Source organism: Delphinus delphis, chromosome 3 (genome assembly GCF_949987515.2).
Source record: "Delphinus delphis chromosome 3, mDelDel1.2, whole genome shotgun sequence".
Taxonomy (NCBI): Eukaryota; Metazoa; Chordata; class Mammalia; order Artiodactyla; family Delphinidae; genus Delphinus; species Delphinus delphis.
The window spans coordinates 96140663-96161682 of record NC_082685.1 but is presented as its reverse complement, the minus strand read 5'-3'; the positions used below and the strand labels follow the sequence as shown (position 1 = coordinate 96161682).

At 44.6% G+C, this 21020-nt stretch overlaps 1 protein-coding gene across 1 annotated transcript; it reads right to left on the bottom strand.

The window, feature by feature from the left end:
• Positions 1-10867: 10867 nt before the first annotated feature.
• On the bottom strand, positions 10868-19981 carry GLRX (glutaredoxin). Its single transcript, XM_060009134.1, has 3 exons — positions 19701-19981; positions 13578-13697; positions 10868-11981 (listed from the first exon to the last, which is right to left on the bottom strand). Exons 1-2 carry the CDS (start codon positions 19905-19907, stop codon positions 13584-13586), a joined length of 321 nt encoding a protein of 106 aa, XP_059865117.1. The 5' UTR covers positions 19908-19981; the 3' UTR covers positions 10868-11981; positions 13578-13583.
• Positions 19982-21020: the final 1039 nt, after the last annotated feature.

Below are 21020 nucleotides of genomic sequence, written 5' to 3'. Positions count from 1 at the left end.
TCCAATATTTCCAAACTTGTAGACACCCCTCTTCTTTTTCAATATTAAAAAATGGGACAGGCCACAGCCTCTCCACATGTAGTCATTGTGCTTTAACCATCGACTGAGACAACAGTAATAATCAAAGGCTATTATCAATGTTAGGATGCTTTTTTAAAAAGTAAATGTTTTAAATAGATAATTATATGTACACGCAGTGTTCCTTGAAATGAATTTATGTTTTATTCCCTGCTGCTGCTGCCATGTAAGGAAATAGACCAAGAAAACCTTTTATTTTTATTATTTTATTTTTCTGGCCATGCCACGTGGTATGTGGGATCCTAGTTCCCCAACCAGGGATCGAACCCGGGCCCCCTGCCTTGGAAGCACGGAGTTTTAACCACTGGACTGCCAGAGAAGTCCCCCCAAAATCCTTTTAACTGGGTAAATCAATTATTCACCTTTATTAAAATATTAGCAAATATAGATGCAGTGAAAGATACATGCAGCGGCACCTCTTTATATGTACCCGTGGAAAATCAGAGTATCTGTATATTCTCTGACCCTCTCAGTAACCCTGAGACCCCCTCCCCAGGTTTCAGGTCACAGAGTCCACTCTCCTGCAGTCAAAGAACAATCAGTGGAGAAAGGGTCCTCATACTAAAGACCACCCTTTAAGTAAGAAACACTTATCCCTCACTCCTCAAAATCTTACAAAGGGGGGATGTCCCTTCTTGTGCCAGCTCAGGGGTGTTTAAGGGAACACTCTGCATCCGTTGATCCATCCCTCATTTGGACAAGGGGAATTTCTCAGTTAGGTTAAGGACAGTCCATCAGCCATTGGACCTCACCTGAATGCAAAGAGTTTGGGATAACTTGGCCTCAAAAGTGGCCTAAGAGGAGGGGCGAGGAAGGGAAGGATTGGGAGCTTGGCATTAGCAGATGCAAACTGTATATATAAGGGTGGATAAATGACAAGATCCTACTGTATAGCAAAGGGAACTATATTCAATATCCTGTGATAAACCAGAAAAGAATATGAAAAAGAATATTAATATATGTCAACAAAATAAATGGAATCAGACTATGAAAAAAGGGAAAGTGGCTTAAAGCCACACTGTACCCTCACTAGTGCTACCTGCCTGGGGCTTCCTAGATGGAGAGAAGAACCAGGGCTCCTCTCTGGTTAACCTGTGGTTTATCTATCTGGGACCACCCACATACCCACATTCTTCCCTTTCTGGAGGCAGCCTGAGACCCATCCTTTCCTTCCCTTGCACTCTCTTGCCCTCTCTGGCACTCTCCAAACATTCAGCGACTGTGCTTGTGACTGGGATATTCCAAGTAGTGGGCTAAGGGCACTTAGAGTCAGTTTTGCACGTCCACTCTTGCCACACAGGGGGGTTGCATTCTAGATGTTGGGGGGCAGCCTGGGTGGCCACAGGTTCCAGCTGAGCTAATTTGGTCTTCCGGGGAGCTGTCAGTCCTCCATTCCTAGAGTGAGTCCTCTGGTCCCCATAGTCGAACCAGAGTTAGAACCCAGGGCAGATTAGGTTAAAGGTCATCCATCCTCAGCCCTCAGGATGACTTGGAAGAATCATAAAGAAAGGCAGTGCGAAATGCCCACCTTCCCACCTTAAAGACAACTTGTAATTTTTTTTTTTTTTTTTTTTTTTTTGCGGTACGCGGGCCTCTCACTGTTGTGGCCTCTCCCGTTGCGGAGCACAGGCTCCGGACGCGCAGGCTCAGCAGCCATGGCTCACGGGCCCAGCCGCTCCGCGGCATGTGGGACCCTCCCGGACCGGGGCACGAACCCGTGTCCCCTGCATCGGCAGGCGGACTCTCAACCACTGCGCCACCAGGGAAGCCCCACAACTTGTAATTTTATGTACAGACTATTCCAAGTTTCACAAGGCACACGACAGAAAACTAAGAAGGCATTTGCTCTGCTCTCTCCTGAGAAAGCTCAGCTACAGACATCCAGAGGCTCCAGCCCTGCTGGGTGGGACGGAGGACCCCAAACGAGCAGGAAGAGCCACTAGGAATAAAATCCCAGGCGTACTAGGCGAGGCCCCCGAGAGGTTACGCAAAGTTCTGCGCTTTCACTGGCTCTGCGATACCCCTTCATCCCTCCCCTCTTCAGCTCTGCATAGCTCACCAGAAAAGTCACCTGCAGATAGGAAACATAAATCATGTGTAAATATAGACCCGTGTTTAAGTATCACTTATGCTTAAAGGGACCAGGCCAGAATTCTCTTCCACTAATTAGGAAGATTAAATTCTTCCCCTTCAAATGTCCAATGTACTTAATAAGAAAAGATCACTATTAATATAGCAAAGGGATTTTAGTTAAAATATCTCAGCCCAATTCTTTAAAATATTTCCCAGGACCCACTAAAAATTGTTATGGTGCAGTGAATGAGGGAGCATGGCTTTCTCTTACAACCAAATTTCAAGATAATGACCTAATGATACCCACTGGGGATATGAATAGTGTGATCTGGGCCACACTGATCACCCCTGGCTGTTGTTTCCCCTTAAGGGCCATCTCTTTGGACAACCTTGAATTGGGAAGAATGGCTGTCAGGTGTCCCACTCCAGGGGCCAGGCTGGAAGGGGCAGACTGAAGGCAGTTATTAAAATGAGATACATGCAGGAGATTAAATCACTTGCTTTTTAAAGTAAACCAAAGGAATAGAGCTTTGGCTATGAAGTTTTCGCCTGGTTATTCTTGTTGCTTCCCTCTGCCAACCCCGTGTGCCAACTTCTTCTTGGTGGTCTTTGGATGACAGTGCTTTCTATCCCTGCATATCACACAGAATTACTCAGCAAGGAACAGACAGAAAACAGATTACATGAGAGTCTGCACACTGACCAGGGGGCTGCCAAATCCCTTTCCCGTGCTTGGCAGCCAGAACCTGGTGGCATGCCTCAACCCCCACCTGGGAAACTGAACAGCTGAAAAGAAAAACGTCCAGGAGCTAACAGCTGGGTTGTCTGCAGCTAATCATTCATTCATTCACTCATTCATTCATTCAAACACCTAACAGATATTTATGAAGTACCTACTATGTGCAAGCAGTCTTGAGGCTGCAGATACAGCAGTAAATAAACAGACACAAATTCCTGGTCTCAAGGGGTTAGTGGTGAAGACTGATAGTAAATAAAGTAAATAAACAAATTATACAACATATTAGGTGATAAATGCTATAGAGAAAAAACAAGGAAGAGGGATAGAGAATGCCAAGTGAAATTTTAAATAGGGTGATGTGGGAGGACTTGCTGAGAAGGTGACATTTGAACAAAGGCTCTATGGTGAAGCCCACCAAGTTGACAAGCCCAATTCATGCACACACAAATCTTCCAACCAGGTTTTGGTGCCTCATTCTTAAATATTTACGCACAGCCAGATTGCAAATGTTCAATGCAGAACATTGGAAGATCTTCAAATTTAAGCAGAAACAGAACATAGGAACTCAGAGATAATGCTGGAATCAGAAGACAGCTTTTTTATTTTCTTTTATTTTTTTATTTTTATTTTATTTTTTTTTTAAACATCTTTATTGGAGTGTAATTGCTTTACAATGGTGTGTTAGTTTCTGCTTTATAACAAAGTGAATCAGCTCTACATATACATATATCCCCATAACTCCTCCCTCTTGCGTCTCCCTCCCACCCTCCCTATCCCACCCCTCTAGGTGGTCACAAAGCACTGCATGTCACTTTAAGGCACACTTTATCATTTACTTTAGAATTCTGTGTCTCCCAGAATAGTTCTGTTTATCTCATCTACCTCATTGACTGCTGTGAGGACAAATATGAAATACACGATTTTTAAAAACCTCATTTCAGTCAGGGGAGATTGAATTTTTTTTTTTTTTTTTTTTTTTTTTTTTATAGGTATACCTGGATTTAATTCTCACTTCTACCGCTTGGTAGCTGGATAGCCTTAGGCAAGTTTCATACCTCCCTGAAATTCACTTAATTCAGCCTGTAAAATGGCATAATAACTTATTATAGCATCCTTTTAGGAATTTTAAATCAGTTCTTGAAATAAAAGTACACAATATATAGACAAGTATGGATTCCTCAATAGGTGTTTGACCTTTCATTTCTCCAGTATCCCACCCGCATCAAATAAAGAAAAATACTTTTTAAAATTTACAAATATTTCATTGTTGTAAAGTTAAAGCCATAAAAATAATCAAATGTCCTACTATCATACCGTTAGAAGAAAAAAAAAAGGTGTTCATGAGAGTTCCATATTAGAATACAAGTTTTCCTTAGGCACCTGTTTATGTATGCTATTCTGCTCTTTACAATAAATAATTAAATTTAAAAGACTTAATTCCTCACTTTTAAGACCTTATTAGTTTACAAATTACATATTGACCTATGCTAAATTTTATACCGACCCATGCTAATGAATTCAGTACAGAAAACAAAAAACACTGCACTCAAGCAAACTATATATATATATATATATATATATATATAACTTATATGAGAATTGCTACTCCAGCTTTCTTTTGGTTTCCATTTGCATGAAATACCTTTTTCCATCCCCTTACTTTCAGTCTGTATGTGTCTCTAGGTCTGAAGTGGGTCTCTTGTAGACAGCAAATATATGGGTCTTGTTTTTGTATCCATTCAGCCAATCTGTGTCTTTTGGTGGGAGCATTTAGTCCATTTACATTTAAGGTAATTATCGATATGTGTGTTCCCATTCCCATTTTCTTAATTGTTTTGGGTTTGTTATTGTAGGTCTTTTCCTTCTTTTGTGTTTCTTGCCTAGAGAAGTTCCTTTAGCAGTTGTTGTAAACTGGTTTGGTGGTGCTGAACTCTCTCAGCTTTTGCTTGTCTGTAAAGGTTTTAATTTCTCCATCAAATCTGAATGAGATCCTTGCTGGGTAGAGTAATCTTGGTTGCAGGTTTTTCTCCTTCAACACTTTCAATATGTCCTGCCACTCCCTTCTGGCTTGCAGAGTTTCTGCTGAAAGATCAGCTGTTAACCTTATGGGGATTCCCTTGTGTGTTATTTGTTGTTTTTCCCTTGCTGCTTTTAATATGCTTTCTTTGTATTTAATTTTTGACAGTTTGATTAATATGTGTCTTGGCATATTTCTCCTTGGATTTATCCTGTATGGGACTCTCTGTGCTTCCTGGACTTGATTAACTATTTCCTTTCCCATATTAGGGAAGTTTTCAACTATAATCTCTTCAAATATTTTCTCAGTCCCTTTCTTTTTCTCTTCTTCTTCTGGAACCCCTATAATTTGAATGTTGATGCGTTTAATGTTGTCCCAGAGGTCTCTGAGACTGTCCTCAGTTCTTTTCAATCTTTTTTCTTTATTCTGCTCTGCAGTAGTTATTTCCACTATTTTATCTTCCAGGTCACTTATCCGTGCTTCTGCCTCAGTTATTCTGCTATTGATCCCATCTAGAGTACTTTTAATTTCATTTATTGTGTTGTTCATCGTTGCTTGTTTCATCTTTAGTTCTTCTAGGTCCTTGTTAACTGATTCTTGCATTTTGTCCATTCTATTGTCCATTCTATCTCCAAGATTTTGGATCAACCTTACTATCATTATTCTGAATTCTTTTTCCAGTAGACTGCCTATTTCCTCTTCATTTGTTAGGTCTGGTGGGTTTTTATCTTGCTCCTTCATCTGCTGTGTGTTTTTCTGTCTTTTCATTTTGCTTATCTTACTGTGTTTGTGGTCTCCTTTTTTGCAGGCTGAAGGTTCGTAGTTCCTGTTGTTTTTTGTGTCTGTCCCCAGTGGCTAAGGTTGGTTCAGTGGGTTGTGTCGGCTTCCTGGTGGAGGGTACTAGTGCCTGTGTTCTGGTGGATGAGGCTGGATCTTGTCTTTCTGGTGGGCAGGTCCACGTCTGGTGGTGTGTTCTGGGGTGTCTGTAGACTTATTATGATTTTGGGCAGCCTCTCTGCTAATGGGTGGGGTTGTGTTCCTGTCTTGCTAGTTGTTTGGCATAGGATGTCCAGCACTGTAGCTTGCTGGTCGTTGAGTGAAGCTGGGTGCTGGCGTTGAGATGGAGATCTCTCGGAGATTTTTGCTGTTTGATATTATGTGCAGCTGGGAGGCCTCTTGTGGACCAGTGTCCTGAAGTTGGCTCTCCCACCTCAGAGGCACAGCACTGACTCCTGGCTGCAGCACCAAGAGCCTTTCATCCACAGGGCTCCTTAATTTGGGATGATTCGTCGACTATTCAGGTATTCCACAGATGCAGGGTATATCAAGTTGATTGTGGAGCTTTAATCCGCTGCTTCTGAGGCTGCTGGGAGAGATTTCCCTTTCTCTTCTTTGTTCTCACAGCTCCCAGGGGCTCAGCTTTGGATTTGGCCCCGCCTGTGCGTGTAGGTCGCCGGAGGGCATCTGTTCTTTGCTCAGACAGGACGGGGTTAAAGGAGCCGCTGATTCGGAGGCTCTGGCTCACTCAGGCCGGGGGGTAGGGAGGGTCACGGAGTGCGGGGCGGGCCTGCAGCGGCAGAGGCCGGCGTGACGTTGCAGCCTGAGGCGCGCCGTGCGTTCTCCCGGGGGAGTTGTCCCTGGATCCCGGGACCCTGGCAGTGGCGGGTTGCACAGGCTCCCCGGAAGGGCGTGTGGCTAGTGACCTGTGTTCGCACACAGGCCTCCTGGTGGCGGCAGCAGCGGCCTTAGCGTCTCATGTCTGTCTCTGGGCTCCGCACTTTTAGCTGCGGCTCGCGCCCGTCCCTGGAGCTCTCTCAAGCAGCGTTCTTAATCCCCTCTCCTCGTGCACCAGGAAACAAAGAGGGACGTAAAAGTCTCTTGCCTCTTCGGCAGGTCCAGACTTTTCCCCGGACTCTCTCCCGGCTAGCCGCGGTGCACTAACGCCCTGCAGGCTGTGTTCACGCCGCCAACCTCAGTCCTCTCCCGGCGCTCCGACAAAAGCCGGAGCCTCAGCTCCCAGTCCCGCCCGCCCCGGCGGGCGAGCAGACAAGCCTCTCGGCTGGTGAGTTCCGGTCGGCCCGATCCTCTGCGCTGGAATCTGCCCGCTTTACCCTCCGCACCCCTGTTGCTGTGCTCTCCTCCGCGGCTCCCAAGCTCCCCCACTCCGCCTCCCGAAGTCTCCACCCGCGAAGGGGCTTCCAAGTGTGTGGACACTTTTCCTCCTTCACAGCTCCCTCCCACTGGTGCAGGTCCCGTCCCTATCCTTTTGTCTCTGTTTAGTTTTTTCTTTTGCCCTAACCAGGTACGTGGGGGGTTCCTTGCCTTTTGGGAGGTCTGAGGTCTTCTGCCAGCGTTCAGTAGGTGCTCCGTAGGAGTTGTTCCACGCGTAGATGTATTTCTGGTGTATCTCAGAAGACAGCTTTTTTAAAAAGCCCCAACTATAATTAATATCCTTTGAGAGAGAAAAGAAAAGATTGCATCCATAAAACAAGAACAAAAAAAAATATTAAAAAGGAAACAACTGAGAACAAGGAAAAATTCTTGGAAATAAGAAAAAAAAATCACAGTTGGAAAAAAACCTCAGTAAAAATGTTTTTAAAAATCTCAATAACCTCAGCAAGGTAAGGTACTGCATTTATGAAGCAAAAACAATTCTAGAAAAAAAAAGAAACACTCAAATAATATTGAAGAGCTATTGAAAGTTAAAAACATTATCAGAAATTTAAAACTTGATAGAAAAACAAGGAGGGAAAAATGAGTAAATCCCTCAGAATAAAACAAAGAAAATAGGAGAGAAAATATAGCAAAAACTAGAGGACAAGTCCAGGAAAGCCAGTATCGGATTGCTAGGAGCTCCAGAAAGAGGACACAAGGAAAATGGAGGGGAGGAAAGTATCCATAAAATAATCCAATAAAATCTCCAGTGGGCCTTTCAAACCTCCAAGTAGCCACTAAAATGTATGAAAATAGACCCTCCCCAAGGCACATCACTGTGATATTTCAAAGGGAAGATTTTCTAAGTTTCCAGAATATAAAACAAACAAGAAAACCAAACAGGTCGTCAAGAATGAGAACGGCTTCAGACTTCTTCACAGCAACAGTGAAAGCCAAAGACCATAAGCAGTGTCTTCAGACTTCCAGAGGAAGATGACTTCCAACGAGAAGCTCTATCCAGGTAAACTATCAATCAAATATCAATCAAATAAAAATAGTTTTAGAAAAGCAAGGTTTCAAAAAGCTTACTTCCCATTCTCTTTTCCTTAAAACTTATGGAGGATATATGGTCCTCCAAAATGAACAAGACTAAAAAGAGAAAGATACAATGTGCTAATTTTCCTTTGACAGCCATTCTCCCCTTCTTTCTTTCTTTTTTTTAAGCATTTATTTATTTATTCAAAACAAACAACTTTTTATTGAAGTTTAGTTGATTTATAATGTTGTGTTAGTTTCAGGTATACAGCAAAACCATTCGTTTATATACATATATATGTTCTTTTTCAGATTCTTTTCCATTATAGGTTATTACAAGATATTGAGTATAGTTCCCTCTGCTATACAGTAGGTCCTTGTTGTTTATGTATTTTATGTATAGTAGGGTGTATCTGTTAATCCCAAACTCCTATTTTCTTTCAATGTACACCTCCTTGAGTTTTAGCTGGGCAAGGGGCTTGCCAGCAGGGACACCACTGCCTAGTGTCACCCACAGCTAACTTCTGGGCAATGGGATATGAGCAGAAGTGGTGCACACAACCCCTGGGTTGATTGTGATTTCAGAGAGCAAAGCCACCTGCTTGCTTCTGAACTCTTATGAGAGAAATAAGCTTCTGTCATTATGTTTTTGTTACAGCACTTTAGCTATAACAAATACTTATGGGGTGTGGGAAACAGGAGATCCAACTCAGGATAGAGAGCAATGGAATCCCCAGGATGACAGTGAAGGGAGATCCCAGGAAGAGAGCTGTGCTCTGACGTGGACAGCAAACAGTCCAGACTGGAGCAGTGAAATGCCCCATGTTGAGAGCTCAACTGTTGTCTTTTTTTTTAACTTGAGGTGAGAATGCTTAAATGAGCCTGAAGCAGATTGTTATCTGAACTTAGTTTGCCTTGTGTTGATGACATTTCTGTTCTCCATGACACAACCTTGGCTAGTTGAGGGGGTATGGGCTTGACACACTGCTATGGACGTAGTGTGCTTGGACCTGTTCCTGAAAGCTGGAGGCTGGCCATGGAAGCCGAAAATGCAGAGCAGCCCATTTCCATTACGTATTTCTGGGGGATGCCCAGTACCTGTTCATACAATAACCTCCCCAGCCATGGGTTGCCTAGTGTTTCCAAAGACTCATTTGGGAATACCCCTCTGGTAAACTCCCAGGGAAACAGAAGCTAATCTATGACTCAGAGCCTCTGTTCAGCTTATCTTCTCCTGGGGCCCTTCATCTGATGGTGAGAATATTGCCCTTTCCTTACACAGCTAGGTTGGTGTTTGCTGTTGCTTTTCAAAACTAAAATGTATCGCTGAGGGATATTGTAGGAAGTAGAACTATCAAGGATCAGAATGATTACAACAAAATGAACTAGAGATCATCTCTGTGAAGGGAGGAAGGGGATACATTGGGAGGGGGGACATGGGCCTCTACAGTACGTTTTTTTTGTTTTTGTTTTTTTAATCTTTCGGCATGTGGGATCTTGGACCGCCAGGGAAGTCCTGGGCCTCTAAGGTACTTTATCAGTACTCTGGAAGCACACTGTTATATGGGTGCTTTACTTCTTAACTTTGGAAGCAGCTTACATGGGTGTTCATTTAAATAGAACTATGCATTCTATATATTCTTATATATGTCTAATACATTTTACAGTATTTCTAAATAGCTTAAATACCTACGAAACTGATAAATGTGTGGCCAGGACTGGGGTTTGAGTAGTGTTGTAGTGTTGTTTGACATTTTAAACCACACGCATGTATTGCTTTGATAAAATAGAACCTCTGTGCTAGAAACTGGGCATATGAAGGTTTTTACGTCGAGGCTACTGCCTTTGAGTATTTCTGAATATGGTGAGAGACCAGTACAGATGATTAACTACAATACAGCCTGATGTTTTAAGATTACAGAAGAAGGAGCAATGACTTTTTTTAGTCAAGAGGCAGTGAGAGGAGAGGGTAGGTCCAGAGGGGAGAGTCTGTAAATCAGGCCTTGAAGGCAGGGTTTGAAAGAAGAACAAATGATAGGAAAGGGTATCTCAGGAGGAAGGAACACAATGAGCAAGGACATAGAAATGTGAAAGAAAGAGCCGGCAAGTGGTCGGGAGGTGATCAGGGACGGTGCAGTTTGCACACTGCACAGCCTCCAGAGGTGGCATTCATACTGTTGTGCGGTGTGTAACCTACTCGATCATCCACAGCCATCTGGTTGAAGGGAGTGGTTAGGGTGCATAAGGGAAGGGAGAGGAAGCCAAGACTACGAGAGTATTAGGAGAGAAATAGGAAAATGGAATGTGGTATGAAAAAGACTATTACTGAATCCTAAACATTATTCAATAGGCTAGTGTTGACATAGTCAAATTATGAAATTTACAAAATTACACCAACCGTTTCTACTCAGTGAAGGACAATAGCATGCGCCTGCAGGGGTTGAACATGAAAACACTTTAAATTGGTATATTCTGCAATAATCACATTCCTTAAGGTCTTGAGAACGTAGAAAAGAATTGGACAAAAATCACTGTGTGATCCACGGGTACTTCTTTATTAGAGAAGAAATTAACCATTCATACCAGAGACTACAGAGGGAAATTAACTTAAGCTTGCAATTCTAGAATAACTTTCACAATAAGGAATTCTTAAGTTTTCATAGAGTGAGGGGGAAAGAAAGGAGAGAGAGAAAATCATTTAGAACAGAGTTTCCCAAATTTGGCTACTTTCACAGACATATTCTTGGAGGTGGGTATACAAGTTGTCTATGTAACATTTAAAATTTTTTGATTTACTTTTTTTTTTTTTTTTTTTTTTGCTGTATGCGGGCCTCTCACTGTTGTGGCCTCTCCCGTTGAGGAGCACAGGCTCCGGACGCGCAGGCTCAGTGGTCTTGGCTCACGGGCCCAGCCGCTCCGCGGCATGTGGGATCTTCCCGGACCGGGGCACGAACCCGTGTCCCCTGCATCGGCAGGCGGACTCAACCACTGCGCCACCAGGGAAGCCCTTATGTTTTACTTTTGCTTATAAACAAATTAATACACACTTGTTCAGGATTCCCTGGACAACCGTGTTACATAACAGAGTGTTGCCACGTGATCGTAGCATCTGCATTTATACCTCTGATCCCTGTGGCCCAAAATGAAGACCAACCGTGCTTAACTTTTCAGTGGCGTCTCTCAGACTGAGTGCTCAGACCCTTCACGGAATTGTTGAATATTTCCTATGAGGTCTATGAGTTGTCACGGTTCAGAAAACTGGTTCACGGCAGTGATTCTCACAGTAGGAGGGGGTAGGAGGTGGGGTGGGGATGGTGGCTAAGGAGATACCCTTTGAAAAAGCATATTCAGAATATCTATTGATTTCATAATACAAATTCTATAAAGTCAAACTCAACAAAATAATCTTTGGACAGTAGCAGAAAACCAACTATAGATTCAACCCAGGAGGTCTGGGATATACTTGGTTGAGAAACACTGGTGTTGAGGTAGAGGAGCCCCAGCATGTGGAGAACACGTAGTAAGGAACATGTGCCAAAGAGAAGGAACATCTTTTGGGTCAGTGAGTGAATCCTAAGCATATCTTGTCTTTTTGGAAACCAAAGGGCCAATCCAACAAGAAACCTGAGACACCCATCGAACTTCTCAGACCTGTTGTTTTGGGCAAGTTGGTCCCCTTTTAATACTGAGTCAAAAGAAGAAAAAGCTGTTTTTTGCCCCCAGAATGCCCCCCACCCACTTTATTTGCGTTAACATATTTCAAACTTTTAAGTAAACAGTTGCTGTAGCTGGGTAAACGTAGCCCCAGGTCCATCCATCAGGAAGTGCTGTCAGTATCTGCAATGCCATCCAGCTCTCAAGGGGGATATCAGCCTGGGGTCTGCTCTGCTAGGAAAAAATACAAAGAATTGGATTTTCTTGGAAAAGATCAATTCCTCTCATTTCCCTTTCATTACCAGAACATTTACTCTTGCTGTTTAAGCATAATCAGTTACAGATGGCCTTGAGATGCAAGTTGCCAGTAGAATACTGAGAGTATAATATACGGAAGGACAATGCAGATAAAGAGACCTGGGGAATATGGCAGACTCTAGTGCCCATGCCAACATAGAGGTAGCTGGGGAAATGGTGTTTCCCACCTTCCCAGGAAAGTTGTAAGTTTTCTCTCATTCTCATCTAAGCCTAAATTGCTAAAGAGTGTTCCAGAAAAGGAAACATTTGGTACAGCAGTTAATTGGGTTTTGAGTGCTTTGTGCATGGGGTGAGGCCAGAAAGCTAACCCAAACAGACACAGTGTTTATTTGAGGGGATGATGTTGTAGAATTGTGATTAAAAGTTTATAACACTGACTATTTTATTTCAAGGGATTCAGTTGCATTTTTCAGACCTTGTTTTGTCACTTCCTGTTGCTATTCTGAGTAACCACCACAAATTATACGTACTCATTGCTCAAGGGTTATTTATTAATTAGTGGGCAATAAATACTCTTCAAAGAACATTTTAATTTGAACCCCTTTCTCCTTTGGCTAAAACAGAATCTTTCCACGTGTGAGTCAGTGCAATTGGCCTGCTTAGAAGCTAGCTTGCACTAACAAGAGCTGCGGGGAGGAGAGTCCATCAGACCCCAAAGGTATCTTGCTTCCTTTCTGAAGAATTCATCACCCTGTGGTTTTCCATTCAGTCAAAGATCTCCTTTAAGTTACAATTTTAGAAAACTCTGTTTTGTCATTTGGGAAGCCAATTAGATTGAATGGATTTGCAGGGTGAACACAGGTAAAGCAAAACTTACCTTGATTTCACATTGCACTTAGAATAATCTAGGTTGCTTCCCATGGCCTGTGTGCTCTGGTCCTTGCCCACATTTGTTACTACTTTTCCTTCTTTCTGCGCTTCACTCAGTCTGATCTGTCTTGCTTTCAGTTCCTTGAATATTCCATACTTGTCACCTCAGGGCCTTTGTACTTGCTATTATTCCTTCTGCCCGAAAAGCCCTTCTGCTTCATCTGTACATGGCCATCTCCCTGTTGTCAATCAGGTCTCAGCTCAACCAGCCCCTCTGAAAAAGGCCTTCCCTTACTACATTAGCTTAATTTGCTCCCCATCCCCCTGCCATGTTCTATCAAATTATTCATTTGTTTCAGGAATTATTTACTTGTTTTGGATCGGTCTACCTCTCTAGAATATAAGTTCCATATTATCTTTTTGTTCATCTCTGTATTCCCAGTGCCTCGTACAGTGTCTGGCACATAGTAAGTGCTAAATAAATATTTGTTAAATGAAGGTTGAGTGAAAAGCTTTCCTCCCATTGATGAAATTAACCCATTTGTAAAATGGGAAACTCATACATGACATCACAGTTCCTCAGATCACCCCGATCATTCTTTCCCTATCCAGAGTGCCTTCCTAGATTGTAATAAAACGTGGCGGTACAATTCCACCATCTCCCAGTGTTCCTGGCCCAGCGTCCCACCTGTCACTCACCTATAATTATTGTAGAGCTCCAATTTGCTTTAGCCTTGTCAACAGCTCCCCTTTCTCATGCATATTTACTAGATCATTGCATCCACCTATGCACTCTTGACCGATGAAGACCCGAGGTACCTAAAAAAGCAAACAAGCCAGGACATTTAGAGAACATCATTATTAGATTAGACATTTTATCCTTCCTCTAAATATTTCCCATGATCCAAAGCTTTTCAAATCACTTCACAACCTCCTCATGTATACTCTTTCAGGGCAGAACTTTATTATACGCATAAAATTATTCATTCAAGAACCTTCTTAAGCCAAGATGCTTTTCAAATAGAATGTTCTGTGTGTGTGAGATTGTCTAACTTGTCAAAGGGATTTAAAAATTTTACTCTATGTTTCAGGGAAAGAGTTTTGGTTGGCCGCAGCTGGACCACCCTGATTGAATTCTGGTTTCTCTACAGCTGGGACCACACCTGAGCCCTTAAACTGACCCATGGCAACCAGAAAGGAGTCTGTCTCTAAGTATAGCTGGAAAAGTATTTGCATCAGTTCTCTGTCTCTGATTTTAGACTCACAGTTTATTAGAGTCATCTCTCTCATCTGTGAGCTCTGTCCTCAGCTGGGGAAGGGGTGGTGGTGTCTGAATCTCCTTCTCTAATACCTGGCCCATCATAAGATGCTTAAGTGCTGCAGCCCCGGGAGCAAGGACATGCATCTGCTTTGGTTTCACACCTGGCATGGGTGGGTGGCCCAGGGTCAGCCAGGCTGACACAGTCATTCTACCTGCTGAACATGTTCATCTTGAGTCAACCTCAGGCTCCCTCCCTGCTGCTAGGTAAGGCGTGTTCCAGGTTTCTAGGTGGCTCTTGGAAGGAGGAGAGAGGAGGAAGTCTTTTCACTGTGGCTCAGGCAAATTCCAGGCCAGGGATGTTACAGAAAGGCTGACTGGCAGTGAAGAAACAACCACAATGCGGGTACCCTGAGTGGTCAGGAGCAAGCAGGTCCTCTCCCAGAACACTAGGAACATACCAGAAGGGGCAGGAGAGGTGAAAGACAGAAGGCGGCAAGAATATTTCCAAAGCTTTTGACTTTCCTCAGAAGGCATAGTAACTCAGATGCATTTTTAAATTGAGGTATAGTTGATGTACAATATAAGTTTCAGGTGTACAACACAGTGATTCAAAATTTTTATAAATTATATTCCACTTATTATAAAATATTGGCTATATTATCCGTGTTATACAACATATTCTTGTTGCTTATGTTATACATAATAGTTTGTACCTCTTAATCTCCTACCCCTGTATTGCCCCTCTTCCCTTCCCTCTCTCCACTGGTAACCACTGGTTTGTTCTCTATATCTGTGAGTCTGCTTCTTTTTTGTTATATTCACTAATTTGTTGTATTTTTTCAGATTCCACATATAAGTGATATTATACAGTATTTGTCTTTCTCTGTCTGACTTATTTCACTTAGCATGATACCCTCTAGGTCCATCCATGTTGCTGCAAATGGCATTATTTCATTCTTTTTTATGGCTGAGTAATTAATATTCCATTATATATATATATATATATATACACACACCCCATCTTCTTTATCCATTCATCTGTTGATGGACACTTAGGTGACTTCCATATCTTGGAAACTGTCAATAATGCTGCTATGAACATTGGGGTGCATGTTCAGATGACTTTTTTTTTTTAAGTGTGAGAGTTGAGAAAAAGGGCAGGATTATTTCAGGTAAGTCCTTAACCTTATTTTTATTAAGAAGGGGGTCTGGGTGGAAGTAGGCTTTAAAAATTAAGGCCCCCAATTGAAAGACTCCTACACTCCATTGCCATGGCTATTTCCTATGTCCCAAGAGTGGGGAAGAGCACACAGGACTGTGTTCTGGCGAGAAAGCCTGGTAATGTCCACCTCAGTCACACAAGGTGACGCCCGTCCCGCCTGCACTGCCCGCCTGTGTGGGGGCTTTGCAAGTGGAAGCGCCACCAAGGCAGCGTTGCTTTTTTACTAGCTGGAAGAATATGCAGAAACATGAGGTCAGAGACCTAACTTGCCCCCTGGATCTGGCCATTTTAGGGAAAATAAAGCACCTCTCAAATTGCTGGGGGCCTTCTGGCTTCTATCTCCCCAGGAACAGTTGGCTGTGGTCAGTTGCAATGGTAAATAAAACAGAATCCTAATGTAATTCTAATACAGTGCTCCTTCTGTTGAAGCCATTACCTAAATGAGTAAAACTCATCTGAGCTTTCAATAAGGACGAGATGTATTCATTCTTGAACTTCTGTCAGTTCTGTTATTTTAAGAAAGAATTGAGCAATGGTCACTCCTCTTGCCATTTGCCACATCTCCACCTTTGGCCAGGGTGCTGGCCCAGGGGGTTAGAGTTCAGTTATTTGGAGAGAAGGCCCTGAGGAGTAAGGAGTCTTCTCCTCAGATAGCTGTTCTCAAACTTGAACCCTGCATCAGAACTGCAGAGGGCTTGTTAAAACATAGGTTTCTACTCCTTCCCCACACATTTCTGATACAGGAGATCCGGGCTGGGGCTCAAGAATTTGCATTTTGACAAGTTCCCAGGTGATGCTGACTCTCAGCGGTCACATCTGCAAACCGCTGGTTGGCACTGATAGTGGTTCATTCCTCCTGCGGTAACTGAGGCTTTGGGAACACACAGCTCTGCAGCAGCCCCCAGCCACCTGAGGCAGGCCCTGAAACATGATCAGGGCGGACTTCTGTGCAGACCATCTGGCACGCAAGCTGGCTTGCCTGAGAGCTGAAAGGCCCCGTTGCCCTCACACCCACCCTCTAGGCTAGGCAACAGTTGGCTGTGGTCAGTGTGATCAGTTGGCAGCAGGACAGTGTGGGAGGCTGTGGTGACAAAACAGGAAGCTGTTGATGCAGCTGAGGAAGGGAGACTCGTCCTCCGTGCCCTCCCCTCCTGGCCCATCCGCCTCTTCGGAGGAACTTGAGTCTGTTACTGCCAAGAAGCAGAGAACTGCCACCATAAAAGCAAGCTTGGGAATTCTGGGGCCCTTCCTCTCCCGGAGCTTTCTCCAGCCCCAGCTCCAGCTAGGTGGCATCTCCTGCACTCTGGTGTTACTCAGAGCCTCCCAACACTCTGCAGCACCTCCTTGGCTACTCCCTGGTACAAGCCACCATCTTTTCTCATCTGAATTACTGCTCTAGCCTCCAGAGGTCTCCCAGCTTCAACCCTCACCCTGGCCTTCCTGTAGTCTCTTTCCCCACAGCCACTGGAGCGACCCTTTCAAAATCAAGTCAGATAGGGTTATTCCTCTGCTCAAAACCCTTCAGTGGCATCTCATCTCCCGTCACAAGCACACTCCGTGTGATAGCTTGAAAGGCCTCGCCAACCTATACCGCGTGATCTCTCGGACCTCACCTCCTCCTGACTCATAATGTTCCACCCATGGAGGCCTCCTTGCCAGGCATACTTCTACCCCAGGACCTTAGCACTTGCTGTTCCCACTGCATGAAATGCCCTACCGCTACATTTCTGCATGCCTTGCTCCCTCACTCCCTTTAGAGATCTACTAAAATCAGTGAGGCCCTGATGACTCCATTTAAAACCGTACCTTGCTGCCTACAGCCCACCTGCCTTTCCTGTCTGTTTTTTTCTCCATAGCACACATCACTTACCACCTTCCAACATACTATTTTATTAATTGCATTTACTAGAATGTAAGTTCCACAAAGGCAGTCATTTTTGTTTGTTCTGTTCATGGCAGTATTTCCAATGTCCAGAAAAGCGCCTAGTGTAGTAGGTGCTTAAAAATATTTGTTGTATCTAGCAAAATTATCCTTCAAAACCAAAGGAGAAAAAGACTTTCTCAAACAAACAAAAATTGAGGGAATTTGTTGCCCAAAGAGCTGCCTAGTAAGGAACATTCAAAGACGTTCTTCAGAGAAAAGGAAAATGATAGAGGTCAGAAACTTGGATTTACATAAAGAAAGAACATCAGGAAAAGGAATAAGTGAACACACTGATCTAGGAGCTGTGGCTATGGCGAAACCAGAACCAGTTTCTCCAGTACATGGCCTGATAGAAGGCCTACGTCTCTGTAATCAGTCAAGTCTTGCTGGGCTCCTACTATTTGCACAGCACACAGGCATCCCAGGATAAGCAAGATAGAGACAGCTCTCAAGGTTTCCAGTCTCTTCTAATAGAAACCCTTCACTGTTCGGGATCATGAAGTATACAAACTTCAAAGGGTTTGTTTTTCCTCTTGGAGGAATGTCATTCAGGACTCAAGAACCTGTGAAAAGTATTTTGAAAAATTCAAAAACAAAAGACCACTAGAAGAAAAAGTGTTGCTTTACAATGAATTGAAAAAACAGGTGTTGAATGAATGCGTGAAGTGGTTTGTTTTTCCTGCTAGAGAATAGATGCTGCCGGGCTGAAAGGTGTGCTCCCAAACCTGGTTGCAAATTAGAATTACCTTTTCATTTTTTTGACAGGAGAGAAACTCTATTTTCACTTCCAGATTTTTTGAGGTATAACCGGCAGATAAATATGTGTGTATTTAAGGTATACAATGTCATGGTCTGATACACATATGCTACATTAAGAAATGATTACCGCCATCAAGTTAATTAACATACCCATAACCTCACAGCTACCATTTGCACGTGTGTGTGGTGAGAACACTTGAGATCTAATCTCGTAGCAAACTGCAAGCATACGATACAGTATTACCAACTATAGTCACCATGCTGGACGTTACATCCCCAGAACTTATTCATCTTATAACTCAATGTGTGTATCCATGTCCTAGGGATCTTTAAAACTGCTGATGCCTAGCTGCCCCCTCCCATATTGTGATTTAATTGGCATGCGGTGTGACTTGGGCATTGGGAATTTTTTTTTTTTAAAAGCGCTTCAGGTGATTCTAATGAGCAGCAACATTTGGGAACCGCTGGCCCAGAGGGATGCCTCACAGCGGGGCCCACAGGCGTCCTTACACTGCCCTTTCCCTCTTTCCAGAGAAGAGGGTCCTCAGCTCACAGCAGGGGCCCTGGAAGCAATGGGGGTAGCGTGTTTTGCCTCTTCCTGCACCAGAAGGCTGATTTCTGACTGGAGAGGCGGGAAGAACAGAACAGCCTCCCAGGCTTTACACTGAGAAGCCAGAAAGAACACAGTAAGTCAAACTAAACCTGAGCTAGGATATGTGCTTCTGCAAGCGCTGTGTCCTAGAATGTGCGCCCTGAAAGGGAGTTTGGGTGACCTGGTGGGACAGGACTTACCACCTGAACTGATGCTGGCGATCTGGTTGGCTGGCTATCTCACTGGGAAGCCGTGGGTGCTGAGGAAGAGGAAGGCTGTTCACGTAAAGGACAGCGGTTCTTAGGGTCCCACTGTCTACTTATAGCAAGAAGGGATGTAGCGGTCACCTCCTCCAGCCTGGTGCTGCAGCCAGGAGGTCCCTGAGAGTCACAGAGCTGGTGACTTACCAGGATCACACAGCAAACCATTGTGAGAGCCATCCGGAGCTCTGGCCTCTGGACTCCCTAACAGGCCTGGAAGCATCCCATAATTTAGATTAAGGAGCACTAATGAGCCGTTAGATGTTTCCAGAGGGAGGTGTTAGATAAGATAGGGAAGAATGAGCGATTTAGATGAAGGTTAAAGAGAGCCTAGAGAAAAGATGGAAGGACAGCAAATCCCACTTGGCCCTGTGCACACAGAGTGCACGCGATTCTTGTGCAACAACAGAAACGCACCGATCACACATGGCCCCTGCATGCCTCCTTCCACCCCAGCCCTGCAAGCGCAGACTGTCAGTGCTTCAAACAAAGAGTCCAGATAGTTCCTCAGTGACTCCTGGGCGGCTGCTGGGCCCGCTGCCCCTGACGCCCAACACAGTCAGCTGTGCTCCCTCCTCTGATCTGAGCACCGTTGGCCGAAGTCCAGCCGTCCATTCAAGGAAGCAGTGTCCTCTCTCAGGCGCCCTCCCCCACCTGCACAGCCCTCCAGCCGCCTGGAGTGACAGACAGAACCTTAGCGGTGTCCTAGAGAAAGGCACAGGCGTACCACGTTCACAGCCCCGACAAGAAAAAGGAATCTGGGAGCCTCCTCCCCAGCCTTTTAGAAGGAAACCCCAGGCTCACCGTTCTGGCTCCGGTGAGCTGTTGCAAATAATCTTGAATCTCGTTGGTGTCACTGCGGGCTGTGACATCGACAAATTCCAAAAGCCCTTGTTTGAAGGGCAAGTGGCTGAGGAGCTCCTGGGCCCTGCTGCTGTAGGGGCAGGTGGGCTTGATGAACACAACTACCTTCCCAGGCTGGATTTTACTGTTCACAAATGCTTGAGCCATGCTCACAGGCTGCTATCTCCTGGGGAGGAAACCTCGATTGCAGGTATTGCTTGGGAGAAAAGCGGGGCCCTGGCCAGCTGGCTCTTATTTAAAGGAACCTCCCTGGAGGAGGAGTTTGCCCGGTAGCGCGCTCGATTTTTAAAGGGCCAGTCCTGAAGTCGTTTCAGTCTGGAGTGATTCAGCAGCTAGAGCTTCGGAGGAACGCCCGCTGGTATGTCATCATCAGTAGCTATGTCCAGGGTGTCATTGTCCTCAGCCCTTTCAGGAGCGCCTGCTCTTGGGAAGGGAACAGAGCCTTGTCACTCTCCGGGGAAGCAGAAAGTGTGCAGCCCAGCCCCAGGGAGGGGGCGGAGAAGGCGGAGTCAAACCTTTGTTGTCTCAGACACAGTTTCTAAAAACACATGCAAACAGAATCATTCAAGAAACAGAATGCGCCGAAATCTCTTTAGAAGGAGTGAAATTCAGATGGTGACTCTGTGCCCCGTCTTGCTTGGCCTGCACTGTCTGTCGCGGTCACTGTTTAGTGGAATTAGTTCCCCACTTTTAAACATCTGGAGATTTCACAAAAGAATCTGGACCCGCGACCTCTCTCTGAAAAGTCAGGTCGTCTTCATTTGTGGCAGCAGCTGGGGCTGAGGAGTTGTTCTTTGGGTAGGGCAGACAGCGGCTCAGGTATGCCACTGCCCGCCCCCCACCCCCCACCCCCCTCCGGGCTGGCTCACGCCTTCCAGACACCTGCTGTGCGTCCCTAAGCATTTGAGTTTGTGACCCTTGAACTGCACTTTAGCATGGAAGTGAATTCCAACACAAACCCACGTTTCAACCTGCAGGTCCAATGAAGGTCTTTTTCTCTGTTTGACCCTCTGTGTGTGACCCTTGGTTTTCACTGTTGTGAGTCTAAGGGGTGTAATAACCCACTTCTCACATTCACCTGAGTGTGGTAAGACGCTTAGGACCTGATGCTCTTCCCTGTGGTGCCCACGCTCCCGAGTGGGGCGAGAGAAGTCTTTTATTCTAGGGCCAGTTCTGACCCCTCCATGTGCAGTAAGTTAAATAAACAAAGCAAGGAAAAAAACCTCCTTGAAAAGGGAACTGTCCTTTTCCCCAGGAGGT

What these genes read in the sequence shown, in the direction of transcription:
- GLRX (XM_060009134.1), bottom strand. Translation starts at nt 19,907, where the DNA reads ATGGCTCAAGCATTTGTGAACAGTAAAATCCAGCCTGGGAAGGTAGTT. An exon ending in AGCTCACCGGAGCCAGAACG is followed by an intron (nt 13,698 to 19,700) that starts GTGAGCCTGGGG and finishes TTGCTTTTTTAG; the next exon opens with GTACCTCGGGTCTTCATCGG.